Source organism: Entelurus aequoreus, linkage group LG12, assembly GCF_033978785.1.
Source record: "Entelurus aequoreus isolate RoL-2023_Sb linkage group LG12, RoL_Eaeq_v1.1, whole genome shotgun sequence".
Taxonomy (NCBI): Eukaryota; Metazoa; Chordata; class Actinopteri; order Syngnathiformes; family Syngnathidae; genus Entelurus; species Entelurus aequoreus.
The window spans coordinates 43,889,601-43,910,113 of NC_084742.1; the positions used below are offsets into that span (position 1 = coordinate 43,889,601).

The 20,513-nt window shown below is 38.1% G+C and overlaps 1 protein-coding gene across 1 annotated transcript in view; it reads right to left on the reverse strand.

The window, feature by feature from the left end:
* The window catches only part of LOC133662242 (pyruvate carboxylase, mitochondrial-like), a 687,704-nt gene that overhangs the window by 148,464 nt on the left and 518,727 nt on the right, over window positions 1–20,513 (reverse strand). The window contains exons 13-14 of the mRNA XM_062066065.1: window positions 2,710–2,854; window positions 2,546–2,635 (exon numbers count right to left, since the gene is read on the reverse strand). Of these exons, the coding sequence (XP_061922049.1) occupies window positions 2,546–2,635; window positions 2,710–2,854 (235 nt within the window). The remainder of the gene's footprint in view (window positions 1–2,545; window positions 2,636–2,709; window positions 2,855–20,513) is intronic.

The window sequence follows — 20,513 nt, forward strand, 5'->3', positions numbered from 1 at the left end:
TCAGTGACAATCTACAATGTAAAACAAGGTGTCAAACGTATGGCCCGAGGGCCGTATCAGGCCCGCGAACAGGTTTTATGCGGCCCACGGGTTGAGTTTGCTCAGTATAAAAATTAACCTACATTTTTGAAAGAAAGAAACTGCTCTTCTAAATGTGTCCACTGGATGTCGCAATAGCAATTCTTAGTATCTTTGTAGATGATGCTACATATGTACGAAATAAACCACATGATGTTAGTACATTAGTCGAGGAAAATGATTAAACTACATAAATACCACTGTTATTTGATTTTGATATACATTTTTTTATCTTGATAGATTGAAAATTAACACCAATGAGTTGACTGATGAACATTATCACATCATTTATTCAGAAAATATAAATAATGACAAATAAAGGGAGAACACGATTAACCGCAACATGTAAGTGTAGTAAAAACCCAACCACATTATGATTTGTGCATTTTCAGAATGTGCTTGTTCTTGTTTTAAACAAAGAAAACAATTGGAAGTTGTCTTTATTTTTACGTTATCTTGCCGTGATTTTACCAGTCTGGCCCACTTGGGAGTAGATTTTTCTCCATGTGGCCCCCGATCTAAAATGAGTTTGACACCCCTGATGTAAATAGTCATGAAAATAAAGAAAACGCATTGAATGAGAAGGCGTGTCCTGTATTGTATATATATATATATATATTAGGGGTGTGGGAAAAAAATCGATTCAAATTCGAATCGCGATTCTCACGTTGTGCGATTCAGAATCGATTCTCATTTTTAAAAAATCTATTTTTTTTAATTTTTATTATTTATTAATTTTTTTTTTCTTTTTTTTTTTTTAAATCAATCAATCTAGCAAACAATACACAGCAATACCATAACAATGCAATCCAATTCCAAAACCAAACCCCACCCAGCAACACTCAGAACTGCAATAAACAGAGCAATTGAGAGCAATTGAGGACACACAAACACGACACAGAACAAACCAAAAGTAGTGAAACAAAAATTTATATTATCAACAACAGTATCAATATTAGTAACAAATATGCATAATAACAAAAAGGGTAATATTAAAAAAATGGATAGATGTTGATAGTCCAACTCATACTGACTGGTACACACAAGCTATGGAGATGATATCAGTAGAAAAAACTGCATTTAGTTTAGATAATAATGAGTCATATACGGGAATATGGGATCCATTATTTAAATTTGTTTTGACTATTAAATGAACCAGAATATGACTTATTATATCATTGTGGAAAATATTGGACACAGTGTGTTGTCAAGTTTATGAGATGCGATGCAAGTGTAAGCCACTGTGACACTATTGTTCTTTTTTAATTTTTATTTTTTTTAATTAATGTTTGTAATGATAATATCAATGAGGGATTTTTAATCACTGCTATGTTGAAATTGTTACTAATATTGATACTGTTGTTGATAATATTCATTTTTGTCTCACTACTTTTGGATTGTTCCGTGTCATGTTGTGTGTCCTCAATTGCTCTCAATTGGTATTCTGAATGTTGCTGGGTCGAGTTTGGTTTTGAAATTGTATTGCATTATTATGGTATTGTTGTGTATTGTTTTCATTAAAAAAAAAAATTAAAAAAAAAAAATAAAAAAAAATTGTTTTTGAATGGAATCGTGACCCCAAGAATCGATTTTGAATCGAATCGTGGGACACCCAAAGATTCACAGCCCTAATATATATATATATATATATATATATATATATATATATATATATATATATATATATATATATATATATATATATATATATATATATATATATATATACATACACTACCGTTCAAAAGTTTGGGGTCACCCAAACAATTTTGTGGAATAGCCTTCATTTCTAAGAACAAGAATAGACTGTCGAGTTTCAGATGAAAGTTCTCTTTTTCTGGCCATTTTGAGCATTTAATTGACCCCACAAATGTGATGCTCCAGAAACTCAATCTGCTCAAAGGAAGGTCAGTTTTGTAGCTTCTGTAACGAGCTAAACTGTTTTCAGATGTGTGAACATGATTGCACAAGGGTTTTCTGATCATCAGTTAGCCTTCTGAGCAAATGAGCAAACACATTGTACCATTAGAACACTGGAGTGATAGTTGCTGGAAATGGGCCTCTATACACCTATGTAGATATTGCACCAAAAACCAGACATTTGCAGCTAGAATAGTCATTTACCACATTAGCAATGTATAGAGTGTATTTCTTTAAAGTTAAGACTAGTTTAAAGTTATCTTCATTGAAAAGTACAGTGCTTTTCCTTCAAAAATAAGGACATTTCAATGTGACCCCAAACTTTTGAACGGTAGTGTATATACTGTATATATATATAATATAATTTTAGCTGTTTGCAACTTCACTATGTCGTGAAATTTCAGTATTTTCGATTCAATGAATAAAGGGTTTGAATGTTCTCTATATCCAACATGATCTATTATTCTAACTGATCTTTTTTGTAGCACGGTTACAAAAATGTAAATATGTATTTTGTACACATCGCTATAAAGGTGATGATACGTACCCATGGTGACGGAGGGGATGACAGGGTCAATAGAGGACGGTTTGGCCTTCACTGGGATGGGCGTGGTTGGTCCGTTTACCATCACATGACCTGCACGTTAAAACACAGTAGGTCACTTTAATCATGGAACATGAGAGGACGAGGCGGCTGGTCCGCGGTCTCACCGAGATAGTGCAGCAGCTTCTGGGCTCGGTTCTGCGTAGGCTTGAGGTTGAACAGTTCCTGGTTCTCGTCGATGAACTGCGTGTCCACGGTGGAGTGGAGAAACTGATGGTTGGAGAATACATTCTGGAGGAAGGGGATGTTGGTCTGCGGGTGGAGAGGAAAAAAGGCACATGTGAGACTAAATGGCTTCAGAACGCTGTGCCGGAGTCACGGTTCCGCTCGTTTTGGGTAAGGGAAGAAAAAGCCAAACACAAAGCTACTCCGCTTTTGGGGAAAATGCCTTGATGATTTTAAAATGAATACAATAACTTAGTCGACCGCAGTTTGAGACCCAAAGGGTCATGTCTATGAAAAAAATTGGTCCATTTATGTGGACGTGCTTAAAATATTCCTCATTGTCACGGCGTAAAAAAACCTACTACTGTCTGATTACACAGCATTAAAGGGGAACTGCACTGGTTTTTGGGACGCTGTCCATCATTCACAATTCTTATGTGAGACTAGCACACATAGGTTTTTGTTTTTTTTAAATGCATTTTAAATCGAAATAAACGCTATCAAAAGTCAGCTAACAATGGAACTAATGGGAAGCGCACTAAAAACATTTGAAAACCTCCATCAAGGTTTTACCTACACACTGTAAGTAACAGGAACATTCATAACAACATGTAATATTTGAGTATTTAAGTCATTTCACAACGTTTGCTATTTCTTTCAATAACAAACTACTTCTAATCACGGCAGACTTCATGACAGCCAACGACGACTACATTAGAACAAACGATGAACCAGGACCTTACATTTTTGAGCCCGAATATAAGGAGGATGAGTAACCCGTTTTATAAACTGAGTGATAAGCAGATCCAGCAAATGGCACTATTGCTGAGTGCTTAACAAGAGATACAAACTGCGGACATAACAAAACAATCACTTAGTGTACGATGTCTGCGTGAACAAACTAGCTTATTTTCGTGTCTTTCTTGCCATCTTAGGATCTATGTTGAATATCAAATAGAGATGTCCGATAATATCGGACTGCCGATATTATCTGCCGATAAATGCTTTAATAATGTAAAATCGGAAATTATCGGTATCCGTTTCAAAAAGTAAAATTTATGACTTTTTAAAACGCTGCTGTGTACACGGACGTAGAGAGAAGTACAGAGCGCCAATAAACCTTAAAGGCACTGCCTTTGCGTGCCGACCCAGTCACATAATATCAGAATAGTTTTATTGCCATTGTTTGAGAACGGGTTCACAAACTAGGAATTGTATCTATATCTATATATTTTATATATCTACGCCTTTTCACACACACAAGTGAATGCAGGCATACTTGGTCAACAGCCATACAGGTCACACTGAGGGTGGCCGTATAAACAACTTAAACACTGTTACAAATATGCGCCACACTGTGAACCCACACCAAAAAAGAATGACAAACACATTTCGGGAGAACATTCACACCGTAACACAACATAAACACAACAGAACAAATACCCAGAACCCCTTGCAGCAATAACTCTTTCGGGACATTACAATCTACACCCCTGCTACCCCCCATGCCCCGCCACCTCAACCCCGCCCAACTCATCCTCCTCATGCTCTCTCAGGGAGAGCATGTCCCAAATTCCAAGCTGCTGTTTTGAGGCATGTTAAAAAAAAAAAATGCACTTTGTGACTTCAATAATAAATATGGCAGTGCCATGTTGGCATTTTTTTTCATAACTTGAGTTGATTTATTTTGGAAAACTTTGTTACATTGTTTAATGCATCCAGCGGGGCATCACAACAGAATTAGGCATAATAATGTGTTAATTCCACGACTGTATATATCGGTATCGGTTGATATCGGAATCGGTAATTAAGAGTTGGACAATATCGGAATATCGGCAAAAAAGCCATTGTCGGACCTCTCTAATATCAAAGTTAACCAACTTCCCAGTTTATGGCAACAACATTATACTATACACAGGAGATGCATGATTTACCATCTCGAATGAACTTTTACCAACTCAGAGGCGATGCAGCAGCTCACCGGCTCAGTATGTCATTAGCTGCATAAGCTAGTTACCTCTCTGCGATCACGGGGCCCCTTAAAAGTCGATTCTTCAGTGTAGGCCGTTTTTGGATGTTTTTAGAGAGCAATAGATTACTCCCGTTAGCGCCACTGATAGATGACTTTTGCTCGCGTTTATTTCCGAGTTAGAATGCATACAAAAAGATACAAATATATGTTCTTGTCTTACATAAGGATTGAGAATGATAGACAAAATTTAAAAAAAAAAAAGCAGTTTCCCTTTAAGAGCTGCTCACAGTGACTACTTGTTCAGTGCCAAAAAAGCTTCAGCATAAAAGCATGCCAGTATTAACTTGGCTTCGACACCCATTTCTTACAAAGTTGGGAGAGTGGCCGTGCCAGCAATCTGAGGGTTGCTGGTTCAATCCCCACCTTCTACCATCCTAGTCACGTCCGTTGTGTCCTTGAGCAAGACACTTCACCCTTGCTCCTGATGGGCCCGGTTAGCGCCGTGCATGGCAGCTCCCGCCATCAGTGTGTGAATGTGTGTGTGTGAATGGGTGAATGTGGAAAATAGTGTCAAAGCGCTTTGAGTTCCTTAAAAAGGTAGAAAAGCGCTATACAAGTACGACCCATTTACCATTTACCATTTGTTAGCCATCGGAAGAAATATTTACACGTGTGAAAGCTTTATTGCCGTTTCAGTCAAGACATACAACAAAATTATTGTTTTGTTTAAGAGTATAAAATATTGCAATGTCGGTGGAATGACGATAAGGAAAATGGCTGTGCACAAATCAGCCTTTCAGTGGCGTCTCCAGAAAACTCATCCCACACTTAGAACCTCTTCTTCTTGGAAATGAATAATATGCACCAATAAAGGCCAACGATGTCAACAAACTGCTTTAAACAAAAAACTTTGTTATTGCCTTTATGTCTCCGGTGAATGTCACAATTACAAACCCCGTTTCCATATGAGTTGGGAAATTGTGTTAGATGTAAATATAAACGGAATACAATGATTTGCAAATCCTTTTCAACCCATATTCAATTGAATGCACTACAAAGACAAGATATTTGATGTTCAAACTCATAAACTTTATTTTTTTTTTTGCAAATAATAATTAACTTAGAATTTCATGGCTGCAACACGTGCCAAAGTAGTTGGGAAAGGGCATGTTCACCACTGTGTTACATGGCCTTTCCTTTTAACAACACTCAGTAAACGTTTGGGAACTGAGGAGACACATTTTTTAAGCTTCTCAGGTGGAATTCTTTCCCATTCTTGCTTGATGTACAGTTTAAGTTGTTCAACAGTCCGGGGGTCTCCGTTGTGGTATTTTAGGCTTCATAATGTGCCACACATTTTCAACGGGAGACAGGTCTGGACTACAGGCAGGCCAGTCTAGTACCCGCACTCTTTTACTATGAAGCAACGTTGATGTAACACGTGGCTTGGCATTGTCTTGCTGACATAAGCAGGGGCGTCCATGGTAACGTTGCTTGGATGGCAACATATGTTGCTCCAAAACCTGTATGTACCTTTCAGCATTAATGGCGCCTTCACAGATGTGTAAGTTACCCATGTCTTGGGCACTAATACACCCCCATACCATCACAGATGCTGGCTTTTCAACTTTGCGCCTATAACAATCCGGATGATTCTTTTCCTCTTTGGTCCGGAGGACACGACGTCCACAGTTTCCAAAAACAATTTGAAATGTGGACTCGTCAGACCACAAAACACTTTTCCACTTTGTATCAGTCCATCTTAGATGAGCTCAGGCCCAGCGAAGCCGACGGCGTTTCTGGGTGTTGTTGATAAACGGTTTTGGCCTTGCATTGGAGAGTTTTAACTTGCACTTACAGATGTAGCGACCAACTGTAGTTACTGACAGTGGATTTCTGAAGTGTTCCTGAGCCATGTGGTGATATCCTTTACACACTGATGTCGCTTGTTGATGCAGTACAGCCTGAGGGATCGAAGGTCACGGGCTTAGCTGCTTACGTGCAGTGATTTCTCCAGATTCTCTGAACCCTTTGATGATATTACGGACCGTAGATGGTGAAATCCCTAAATTCCTTGCAATAGCTGCTTGAGAAAGGTTTTTCTTAAACTGTTCAACAATTTGCTCACGCATTTGTTGACAAAGTGGTGACCCTCGCCCCATCCTTGTTTGTGAATGACTGAGCATTTCATGGAATCTACTTTTATACCCAATCATGGCACCCACCTGTTCCCAATGAGCCTGCACACCTGTGGGATGTTCCAAATAAGTGTTTGATGAGCATTCCTCAACTTTATCAGTATTTATTGCCACCTTTCCCAACTTCTTTGTCACGTGTTGCTGGCATCAAATTCTAAAGTTAATGATTATTTGCAAAAAAAAAAAAAAGTTTATCAGTTTGAACATCAAATATGTTGTCTTTGTAGCATATTCAACTGAATATGGGTTGAAAATGATTTGCAAATCATTGTATTCCGTTTATATTTACATCTAACACAATTCCCCAACTCATATGGAAACGGGGTTTGTATATCTGCAAGCAATAGTTAGTTTTGGTTTTGGCTATGTCGACAACCACTTACAGTATGTCGACATTCATCAACCAGTCACAGGCGCAAAGACACAAACGGGTTCCATTGGTTAAGAGTTTACAAGGTTTCTTTTTGGGAGTGCAACTATGAAGTGCAACGGTTAGAATGTAGAGTGCAGCATTGGTAGTTCCAAATTGGAGCCCCAATCTCCATCTCCACTGTACCATGGCAGCAAGTTGCTTTTGTCTTATTCACTTAGTGTATCTACTTCGGTTGTACGATATACCGGTATTAGTATACTAATGAATCATATTAGGTACTATACCGCCTCTGAAAAGTACCGGTCCGCCACAACCCCGCGCCCCTGCCTTCGTCACGTCATGGCATTGCTGGTTTACCAGCAGAGGAGCATGTTCGGCAGCGCACAATCACGGAGTACTTACAAGCAGACATAGTGTGTAGACAGAAAAGGGAGAACAGACGCTTTTTGGCTTAAAAACTAAAGATAAAGGTGAAGTTATAACACTAACCGCCCTCAGGAAGAAGTGCTTTAAGACATAGCTAGCTAGCGGCTAAAGTCCAGCCTCAGTCGGCAGTGTTTTAGCTACTTCTAAATCACTAATCCTTGTCTCCATGGCGAGAAAATAAAGTAAGTTTCTTACAAGTATCATCCCTGCAGGACGAGGAATACCTAAACATGGTTCACTACACACCGTAGCTCACCGGCGTCTCAATGTAAACAAACGTCATTGGTGGATCTACACCTGACATCCACTGTAATGATGCCAAGTACAGGAGAGTATCTAGTCGATAATACTATAATTACATCGATATTTTTATGCATCACAAAATCTTCTTTCGTTTTTGAAAAGTTTATATTTTGTTTATAAAGTCAGGAAATATGTCCCTGGACACATGAGGACTTTGAATATGACCAATGTATAATCCTGTAACTACTTGGTATCGGATTGATACCCAAATTTGTGGTATCATCCAAAACTAATGTAAAGTATCAAACAACAGAAGAATAAGTGATTATTAAATTTTAACAGAAGTGGTAGATAGAACATGTTAAAAGAGAAAGTAAGCAGATATTAACAGTAAATGAACAAGTAGATTCATAATTAATTTTCTACCGCTTGTCCTAAATAATTTTGACAAAATAACAGAATGGAAAATGACACAATATGTTACTGCATATGTCAGCAGACTAATTAGAAGTCTTTGTTTGCTTACTTACTATTAAAGTTACAAGTTGTCTTGTATGTTCACCATTTTATTTAAGGACAAACTTGCAATAAGAAACATAAGTTTAATGTACTGTAAGATGTTTTGTTAAAATAAAGCCAATAATGCAATTTTTTGTGGAAAAGTACAGAAAAGTATTGAAATCATTTTGTCACCGGTACCAAAATATTGGTATCGGGACAACACTAGTATCTACACATTTCACTGGGAAGTGTGCCTAAACATAAGACTTCAGCACGACTTTAGGACAATCCCTAGCCATGACTTCTGCTATTTGTTCACGCACTACTTCCTGTCCCTTACTAACTAGCTGTTGACATGATGTGAGGTCTAGTGCTTCATGTATTTACCCTTTTTTTAATTATAGTGGTGTAACGGTACATGTATATGTAATCAGATTTTTCACTACGGTACTGAAGGGCACTAAAATCTTAGTATGTTCTGTGCTTCCAGTCTTCATTGGCTTCCAAATAAATTCCGCATTGAGTTGAAGATTTTAGTCCTGACATTCCGTGAGTTGCATGGTGGGGCCCCTCAGTACATCACTGACTTGCTATGCCCGTACTCTTCAGGGCGCAGCCTCCGGTCTTCAGGCCAGGGTCTTCTAAAGCAGTGGTTCTCATATGGGGGTACGCGTACCCCTGGGGGTACTTCAAGGTATGCCAAGGGGTACGTGAGATTTTTTTTAAATATTCTAAAAATAGCAACAATTCAAAAATCCTTTATAAATATATTTATTGAATAATACTTCAACAAAATATGAATGTAAGTTCATAAACTGAACATCAAATCAAGTAGGCTATTCCATTCATTACCATAAACCCAGAGTTTCCCCCATGCCATGATGGTTTGACCCTCACTAAAATGTCTGTCAAAAAGAACTGTGAAAAGTAATATGCAACAATGCAATATTCAGTGTTGACGGCTAGATTTTCTGTGGACATGTTCCATAAATATTGATGTTAAAGATTTCTTTTTTTGTGAAGTTTAGAATTAAATTCATGAATCCAGATGGATCTCTATTACAATCCCCAAAGAGGGCACTTTAAGTTGATGAATACTTCCGTGTGTAGAAATCTTTATTTATAATTGAATCACTTGTTTATTTTTCAACAAGTTTTTAGTTATTTGTATATCTTTTTTTTCCAAATAGTTCAAGAAAGAGCACTACAAATGAGCAATATTTTGCACTGTTATACAATTCAATAAATCAGAAACTGATGACATCGTGCTATATTTTACAAACCCCGTTTCCATATGAGTTGGGAAATTGTGTTAGATGTAAATATAAACGGAATACAATGATTTGCAAATCATTTTCAACCCATATTCAGTTGAATATGCTACAAAGACAACATATTTGATGTTCAAACTGATAAACATTTTTTTTTTTTTGCAAATAATCATTAACTTTAGAATTTGATGCCAGCAACACGTGACAAAGAAGTTGGGAAAGGTGGCAATAAATACTGATAAAGTTGAGGAATGCTCATCAAACACTTATTTGGAACATCCCACAGGTGAACAGGCAAATTGGGAACAGGTGGGTGCCATGATTGGGTATAAAAGTAGATTCCATGAAATGCTCAGTCATTCACAAACAAGGATGGGGCGAGGGTCACCACTTTGTCAACAAATGCGTGAGCAAATTGTTGAACAGTTTAAGAAAAACCTTTCTCAACCAGCTATTGCAAGGAATTTAGGGATTTCACCATCTACGGTCCGTAAGATCATCAAAGGGTTCAGAGAATCTGGAGAAATCACTGCACGTAGGCAGCTAAGCCCGTGACCTTCGATCCCTCAGGCTGTACTGCATCAACAAGCGACATCAGTGTGTAAAGGATATCACCACATGGGCGCAGGAACACTTCAGAAACCCACTGTCAGTAAATTCAGTTGGTCGCTACATCTGTAAGTGCAAGTTAAAACTCTCCTATGCAAGGCGAAAACTGTTTATCAACAACACCCAGAAACGCCGTTGGCTTCGCTGGGCCTGAGCTCATCTAAGATGGACTGATGCAAAGTGGAAAAGTGTTCTATGGTCTGACGAGTCCACATTTCAAATTGTTTTTGGAAACTGTGGACGTCGTGTCCTCCGGACCAAAGAGGAAAAGAACCATCCGGATTGTTATAGGCGCAAAGTTGAAAAGCCAGCATCTGTGATGGTATGGGGGTGTATTAGTGCCCAAGAAATGGGTAACTTACACATCTGTGAAGGCGCCATTAATCCTGAAAGGTACATACAGGTTTTGGAGCAACATATAAGTTGCCATCCAAGCAACGTTACCATGGACGCCCCTGCTTATTTCAGCAAGACAATGCCAAGCCCCGTGTTACATCAACGGGGCTTCATAGTAAAAGAGTGCGGGTACTAGACTGGCCTGTCTGTAGTCCAGACCTGTCTCCCATTGAAAATGTGTGGCGCATTATGAAGCCTAAAATACCACAACGGAGACCCCCGGACTGTTGAACAACTTAAGCTGTACATCAAGCAAGAATGGGAAAGAATTCCACCCGAGAAGCTTAAAAAATGTGTCTCCTCAGTTCCCAAACGTTTACTGAGTGTTGTTAAAAGGAAAGGCCATGTAACACAGTGGTGAACATGCCCTTTCCCAACTACTTTGGCACGTGTTGCAGCCATGAAATTCTAAGTTAATTATTATTTGCAAAAAATAAATAAAGTTTATGAGTTTGAACATCAAATATCTTGTCTTTGTAGTGCGTTCAATTGAATATGGGTTGAAAAGGATTTGCAAATCATTGTATTCCGTTTATATTTACATCTAACACAATCTCCCAACTCATATGGAAACGGGGTTTGTACTTCTTTATCTCTTTTTTTCAACCAAAAATGCTTTGCTCTGATTAGGGGTTACTTGAATTAAAAAAATGTTCAGAGGGGGTACATCACTGAAAAAAAGGTTGAGAACCACTGTTCTAAAGATCGCAAAAACTATTTTTTAAACCCGTGGAGACTTGGCATTCCAGCTCCCAGACTCTGGAACAACTTGCACAGTCCCTCCGTGATCTTGACTGTGTTGAAACTGTTAAGAAACATTTGGAAACTTCTATTTTTAGCAAAGCTTTTAGTTAATGCACCTTTTAACTATCATTTTTAATCCACTTTGTATCCTTTTTATCACGTTGCCCCGGTTGTTTTAATTGAATTGTTGTTTTACTTCACCTATGTTTTGTACAGCGCTTTGTGATTTCATCTGTGAAAAGCGCTTTATAAATAAAATGTACTTACCGTATTTTTCGGACAACAAGTCGCAGTTTTTTTCATAGTTTGGCCGGGGGTGCGACTTATACTCAGGAGCGACTTATGTGTGAAATTATTAACACATTACCGTAAAATATCAAATAATACTATTTAGCTCATTCACGTAAGAGACTAGACGTATAAGATTTCATGGGATTTAGCGATTAGGAGTGACAGATTGTTTGGTAAACGTTCTATATGTTATAGTTATTTGAATGACTCTTACCATAATATGTTACGTTAACACAGTGTTTTTCAACCTTTTTTGAGCCAAGGCACATTTGTAATGTTGAAAAAATCCGGAGGCACACGACCAGCAGAAATCATTAAAAAACAAAACTCAGTTGACAGTAAAAAGTTGTTGTTGCAATTGTTGGATATGAATTTAAAGCATAACCAACCATGCATCAATATGCAGTAGCTATTGTCTCAAAGTAGGTGTACTGTAACAACATGACTTATTTAGAGTTTTTTGCTGTTTTCCTGTGTAGTGTTTTAGTTCTTGTCTTGCGCTCCTATTTTGGTGGCTTTTTCTCTTTTTTTGGGGTATTTTCCTGTAGCAGTTTCATGTCTTCTTTAAAGCGATATTTCCCACATCTACTTTGTTTTAGCAATCAAGAATATTTCAGTTGTTTGTATCCGTCTTTGTGGGGACATTGTTGATTGTCATGTCATGCTCGGATGTACATTGCCTTTGCTCCACAGTAAGTCTTTGCTGTCGTCCAGCATTCGGTTTTTGTTTACTTTGTAGCCAGTTCAGTGCATAGCCTTCCCTACACTTTAATGCCTTTTCTTAGGGGCACTCACCTTTATTTTTGGTTTAAGCATTAGACACCTTTTTACCTGCACGCTGCCTCCCGCTGTTTCCGACATCTACAAAGCAATTAGCTACTGGCCGCCACCTACTGATATGGAAGAGTATTACACGGTTACTCTGCCGAGCTCTACACAGCACTGACACTCAACAACAACACATCATTTGCAGACTTTAATTACTGGTTTGCAAAAAATATTTTTAACCCAAATAGGTGAAATTAGATAATCTCCCACAGCACACTAGTGTGGCGGCACAGTGGTTGAAAAACACTGCGTTAACATACCAGGCACGTTCTCAGTTGGTTATTTATGCGTCATATAACGCACACTTATTCAGCCTGTTGTTCACTATTCTTTATTTATTTTAAATTGCCTTTCAAATGTCTATTCTTGGTGTTGGGTTTTATCAAATAAATTTCCCCCAAAAATGCGACTTATACTCCAGTGCGACTTATAATGTGACCCGTGCTGGCAAAATGAGTCGGAATACGCACAGGCTAATTTTGACATACAGGCAAATAAGTGAAAAAAATGTATCTTGGTTGAAATTGAGATTTTCAGCAAAATGAGTCCATAAAGCCACAATCTAGCGATCCCAATCATCGAAATAGCAAGAAAACATCTTAAATCACCTTTATTTGAAGGTTTTGTACGAGGTATGTCTTCAGAAATTAGTCCTTTGTGTTAAAATTCCTTGAGAAAATCAAGTGTTTTCAACGCTCACTCGCGGCAATAAGGGGGAATCCCCCTAGCCATATTTGGTATCATTGTGACGCCAAGTTGACCTACTTTCTAAAAATGAGCATGGAATTCCCGATGACGCCATTCTGAACCAATAGAATTCAAGTTTTTAAACCTGTCCCGAAGTAAACAAATCCGGCTTGTTGCTAACCGGTCGCTGTGAGGCGTACCCTCATTGGTTGAATCACCCCGCGCGGTGCATTGTGGCATCATGGCAGCGCCCTGATGAAAAACAACACACAGTAATTCCAGCGGAATATTTGGTGAAAAAAGGTGATTTTCGAACATTTAATTATTATTTTTGTGGATAAGTTAGACTGTTTTACATTCCGTAATGGATTTAGAAGGTGGAGAGAGTACACAGGCGGTTGCAAGTGCGCTAAATTCTCTGCAGTCGGCGAATCTTCTTAGTGCTGCTGGTCAGGAATATTACAGACAGCTGACCAGCTGACAAACTGACCAGTGAACAAAAAAACTGTGACATAACAGTGTTGAAATTTTTGTACATAACCGTTTTCAATAGAGTTGAATATATATTTTTCCTTTAGACATGGGATTTGACTTTAATTGTACCAATTTTGGTGTTGCTACAAGGACTTTTAAGGTATGGTTGCTATGGAGTTTTGTTTTGGAACATTCTGTTCTGGAACAGTAAACTTTAAGCTGGTTTTTCTCAAAACGGACCCTCAAACTTGGTCGACTTCAATCGGATGTAACTCTGTCATTTTCTGTCCGATTCCAACAAACCTTGTATCATTTTGAAGGTCTTTAGATGGAGAATGTGTAAATAACAATAACTCAGTTTTTAAAATTTCCTCATTGTGACTCATTTTGCCAGCACAGGTCACATATGTTTTTTTCCTTCTGTATTATGCATTTTCAGCAGGTGCGACTTATACTCCGGTGCGACTTATACTCCGAAAAATACGGTACTTACTTACACAATATTTACATGGTACAAAGAGGAGTAAAACTAATGATGTGAGTCAAAGTTATCCAAATGTGTCCTTCCGTGTAAGCCCCAAAGTCGTTTTTTTTTTAAAAAAACAAAAAAAACCCTTGCTGCTAGTGACCGAGCTTGCATTTTATTCAGAGGGTTCACTAGGCTTGGACCCTAAGGACTCCCTGGATATTCGGTGAAAAGCGCCCTCTTCTAAGCCCACAAATGCATCCTCCTCCTCAGTGTCTATGCAGACGGTCTATAGATAGCTCAGTCTCACACACGCAGAGGACACACAGCAAAGCAAATGACACAGCAATGGCGGACAGGACACGGTCTTGACTTGAGATAACGGTCGCTGCAGTCACTCAGGAATTGCACAATTAGCAGGTGCAGCAAATGCAGCGTACATAACAAAAACAATAAACGGCTCACTAGCGAGCTCAATGTGCTGAGGCATGTACGCGTGCAAGATGGTCACGCCAATACACGCCACAATCAGATGCAAATGTCCTATTAGGTTCCACAGATGAGAAAGCAGTTTAGCACCACTAAACATAGGGAGGTGAAACAAAAGGAGGAGGCGGGCAAAGAGAGGATTTCTTTTTTGTGAAGGTGTATTCTTAGGACAGAGAATAAGACAGCGTTCCGAGCCTTGGGCTACAAGCTGTGCGGACTGAAAGAAAAAAATAAATACGAGCAACCTAGGAAATATTGATCTGATCACATTGCATCACAGCAAAATCCCACTCAAGTCCACAGCATGATCGAGGAGTGTATTAGCCAACTCTCAAAGACCAATGGTATTTATGTATTTTTCCAACATGTTTCCTATTGATTGGCTATGATTAACTTGTTTATGGAGTTTCTATTGAGCAATAAGACAGTATCTGGCCAACATGATACATTTTTGAGAAATTAATACACTTAGTCGTGGTCAAAAGTTTACATATACTTGAAGAGAACATAATGTCATGGCTGTCCTGAGTTTCCAATCATTTCTACAACTCTTATTTTTTTTAATGATTGGAGCACATACTCGTTGGTCACAAAAAACATTCATGAAGTTTGGTTCTTTTATGAATTTATTATGGGTCTACTGCAAATGTGACCAAATCTGCTTGGTCAAAAGTATACATACAGCAATGTTAATATTTGGTTACATGTCCCTTGGCAAGTTTCACTGCAATAAGGCGCTTTTGGGAGCCATCCACAAGCTTCTGGTTAAATTTTTGAAATCTCCTCTTGACAAAATTGGTGCAGTTCAGCTAAATCACATGGACAAAGATTAGACATTCCGGTCAGATGAAACACAAATCTGAGCTGTTTGGCCACAATACCTAGCAATATGTTTGAAGGAGAAAAGGTGAGGCCTTTAATCCCAGGAACACCATCCCTACCGTCAAGCATGCTGGTGGTAGTATTATGCTCTGGGCCTGTTTTGCTGCCATTTGAACTGGTGCTTTACAGAGAGTAAATGGGACAATGCAAAAGGAGAATTACCTCCAAATTCTTCAGGACAACCTAAAATCATCAGCCCGGAGGTTGGGTCTTGGGCGCAGTTGGGTGTTCCAACAGGACAATGACCCCAAACACACGTCAAAAGTGGTAAAGGCATGGCTAACTCAGGCTAGAATTAAGGTTTTAGAATGGCCTTCCCAAAGTCCTGACTTAAACGTGTGGACAATGCTGAAGAAACAAGTCCATGTCAGAAAACCAACACATTTAGCTGAACTGCACCAATTTTGTAAAGAGGAGTGGTCCAAAAATTCAACCAGAAGCTTGTGGATGGCTACCAAAAGCGCCTTATTGCAGTGAAACTTGCCAAGGGACATGTAACCAAATATTAACATTGCTGTATGTATACTTTTGACCCAGCAGATTTGGTCACATTTGCAGTAGACCCATAATCAATTCATAAAGGAACCAAACTTCATGAAGGTTTTTTGTGACCAACAAGTATGTGCTCCAATCACTCTATCACAAAAAAATAAGAGTCATAGAAATGATTGGAAACTCAAGACAGCCATGACATTATGTTCTTTACAAGTGTATGTAAACTTTTGACCACGACTGTATATGTTTTTTTAAATTATAATTTTTAAAATCTGTCCTTTCTAATCCATTTTCTACCGCTTGTTACTCTCTGTGTCTCCTCTCTGTGTCTCAGGCAAATCATATTGTCTAAAAATGCATTTTCCCATCGATAACGTGACATCATCCTGCTCGGAATATATATATATATATATACATATATTAGGGCTGCAACAACTAATCGATTAAATCGATTAAAATCAATTATTAAAATCGATTATTAAAATAGTTGATTTAGTCATCGATTCGTTGGATCTATGCTATGCGCAGAGTTTTTTTTTGTTTTTTTTTAATTAACTTTTTTTTTTTTTTTAATAAACCTTCATTTATAAACTGCAACATTTACAAACAGCTGAGAAACAATAATCAAAATAAGTATGGTGCCAGTATGCTGGTTTTTTTCAATAAAATACTGGATAGGATAGAAATGTAGTTTGTCTCTTTTATCCGAATATTAATCGATTAATCGAATTAATAATCAACAGATTAATCGATTATCAAATTAATCGTTAATTGCAGCCCTAATATATACATATATATATATATATATATATATATATATATATATATATATATATATATATATATATATATATATATATATATATACAGCCCGGCCCCAGGCCAATTTTTTTTTACCCAATGCGGCCCCCGAGTCAAAAAGTTTGGGGACCCCTGGGCTACACCTTCATACTACTCAGGAGCCTCAAACAGCGAATACACACAAACAACAATTAAAGTGTTGTTAATGTGAGCATTAGTGTCTGCTGTTGTTAAAGAATAAAATAGAGATGCCATTAATAGATGGAGCTTTGTCCTTTTGCACTCTGCTGTAACAGATCAATGTGTTCATCAGCAGGCTGCTCTGCATGCCTGGTGGCACACTGCATACATACACACACACACACACACACACCTCTCTTCTCATTTTTTACATCACACACTTAGCTCCCCACGACAGGCACCTCTTCGCTGATTTGGATGCGCTCTAACATCCTTTTGGATACGGCTCCCAGAGTTGCTTGCTGCATACAAATTAAGCACACAAACACACACTTTGCAAAAAAAATAAAAAATCAGCCTTGCAGTCACAGAAGTGTATCAGTTGCACATCCTTCGGCCCTCTCAAACGATGACATGGCTTTACAACTGGCCTCATGTTTGTTTCCGAGGCGTGTTGTGCATCATCAGATAAGGCTGCTTTATTGCCACTCTGCCCGTAGACGCTCTCTGCATGCTTGCTGCTGCAATCAGCCTCGCTGCCCGTCTAGGACCCGGGCCAGCTTTGACGGCACTGCAGTGCAAAGTGCTGCAAACGGAAAAGTACTCAAAAGCAAATTTGGGATTACCGGGATTGGATGTGAGCTAGCTGGTGAGCAATCTCGCTCCAGTACACAAATATGTCAGTCCCTCCAGGATTTTGCTGGCTTTTTTTGTGATTGTTCTGACTTTTTACAGGAGCTCTTTTACAGATTTGCAGTAAAAGTTGCAATATTTTGAGGCCTCCTATTTTCAATAACATTGCATAAGTTTGTGATTAATTTTTTTATCAATATCTTAAGTGTTCTTCGAAACCTTAATGCCAAAAAGCACAGGGTTTTAACAAAAAACACAAACTATGCTTTATTTGCAGACAGTGGTATCACATCCTATGAGTTTAATTGGTTCTGCGACAGAGCTCGTTACCCAAAATACTCTTATCTCACATCAGCATTAAATTCTAATTTAATTATTACATGCCGCCCAACGCCACAATTTTAACATGCAACATGATTCTAAAGAAAAAAGAACTTCTAGATAATAACACAATATAATGTACTACAAAGAACTACAGTGGTTTTATTAGGTCATGTAACGACTTCTACAGTTTCGTCTGCCAGCTGCATCTATGTCAAACACACCATCAGCAGCTTCTCTATATTCTTGTGGATAAATGTTCGCTGTTTAGAATTAATTTCAAGCCCTTTGTCGTGCAGCCTTTATTGCTTCAGTAACCCGTTAAGGGACAAGTGGTGGAAAAATGGATAGATGGATGGTGCAGACTAGTGTTGTCCCGATACCAATATTTTGGTACCGATACCAAAATGTGTTTCGATACTTTTCTAATGTAGTGGATTGTCCGAAGCTTAAACAGCAACAAAAGTAAGTTTGGTACACAAAGTTTATTTACCCTTAGTCAAAAGTGCAAGTCGGATTGAGCTGTCCCTGCAGACAAACAAAACGTCCTCCGGAGGACACACAAATCAAGCAATCTCTCTGAGTCCTGGTCTCCTGGCCATTTTTATCTGTTTCCCCATGCGTTTATCTGTTTTTCTCGTGCGTCACGGTTTTGTTGTTTTCGACCTGTCTGTTCCATAACAACCTCGAATCCCTTAGTCATACTTAGACAATCAAAACATTTTGTAGACAGGTTGGCATGACTTCATATTCAACGTTGTCCTACATCTGGTCTATTCAATGGTATAGAATAGAAGAGAAATTAAATGAGCAGACATTTTTAATAGACACAAAATATAGTTCAAAGGTCAGAAATTCCACTACACTAAATAAAGGGGTCCACAAAAAATTGCATTATTGGCTTTATTTTAACACAAATCTTAGGGTACATTAAACATATGTTTCTTATTGCAAGTTTGTCCTTAAATAAAATAGTGAACATACTAGACAACTTGTCTTTTAGTAGTAAGTAAACAAACAAAGGCTCCTAATTAGTCTGCTTACATATGCAGTAACATATTGTGTCATTGTCCATTCTATTATTTTGTCAACATTATAAAGGACAAGTGGTAGACAATGAATTATTAATCTACTTGTTCATTTACTGTTAATATCTGCTTACTTTCTCTTTTAACATGTTCTATCTACACTTCTGTTAAAATGTAATAATCACTTATCTGTTTGGATGCTTTACATTAGTTTTGGATGATATCACAAATGTGGGTATCGATACGATACCAAGTAGCTATAGGATCATACATTGGTCATATTCAAAGTCCTCATTTGTCCAGGGACATATTTTCTGAGTTTATAAACATAATAGTAATTAAAAAAAAACAAAAGAAGATTTTGTGATGCTAAAGAATATCGATGTAATCATAGTAGTATCGACTAGATACGCTCCTGTACTTGGTATAATTGTAGTGGATGTCAGATGTAGATCCACCCGGGGCGTTTGTTTACATTCAGGAACGGCGTCATAGCGCTGACGCCGGTGAGCTACGGTGTGTAGTGAAGCATGTTTAGCTATTCCTCGTCCTGCAGGGATGATACTTGTGGTGGGCGACCAGTACGTTTCAGAGGCGGCGTGTATATATACCGAATATAATTCATTAGTATCGCGGTACTATACTAATACCGGTATACCGTACAACCCTAGGGCAGACAGAAACGTTTAAAAAATTGCATTCTGTTTTTTTTAAGGTAGAAGATACTGTTTATTATTAACATACTTCCCATATGAAAAAAACAACCAATTGCAATACATATTTTCTGGTGTCTTAAACATTCGAGCGCTGGCCCACAGTTAAAAATGGGCCCATGAAAAGTCGTACATGTATGCTGCATGTTTCAAAACATAGCAAAACGCCACAGGTTAAATTTGATTATGCAAGCAAGTAATTTGGTGTGATATTCATAATTCAAAAGTGTGATTAATCCAATATAAAAAAAAAATAGTTTGACATTACTACTTTAATTTTAAAGATTGGTTAATTTGAACATTTCCTACAGTACATCAAGGCACCTCAGCATACTCATGCACATTATTTGTTGTCCTTAACTAAAAGGTTTGATAGGTTCAAATATAAAATAAACACGCTTCAAAATAATAAATGAATTACAATCCAAAACCCTCAACAACAAATGATTGCATTTTTGTGACAAATCGCAGGCTATTTACTAGTGTGGCGTGCGCTGTATACTCATTATTGGGTCACTGCAGGTGTTTTGTTTACATGTAAGAAAAACAAAGCTAGATATTTTGGTACAATTTCCTACTAAACAATCAGTGCCTCGTTAACCCCCTAAACAAACTCTTGCAGGTATCAATTATTTGTTTGCTGCTGGAACTCCTTACGGCAACTAATCAAGGAACAGACAAGGGCAGATTTGGGGTGTGACACCCGACGGCACGCGCCTGATCTT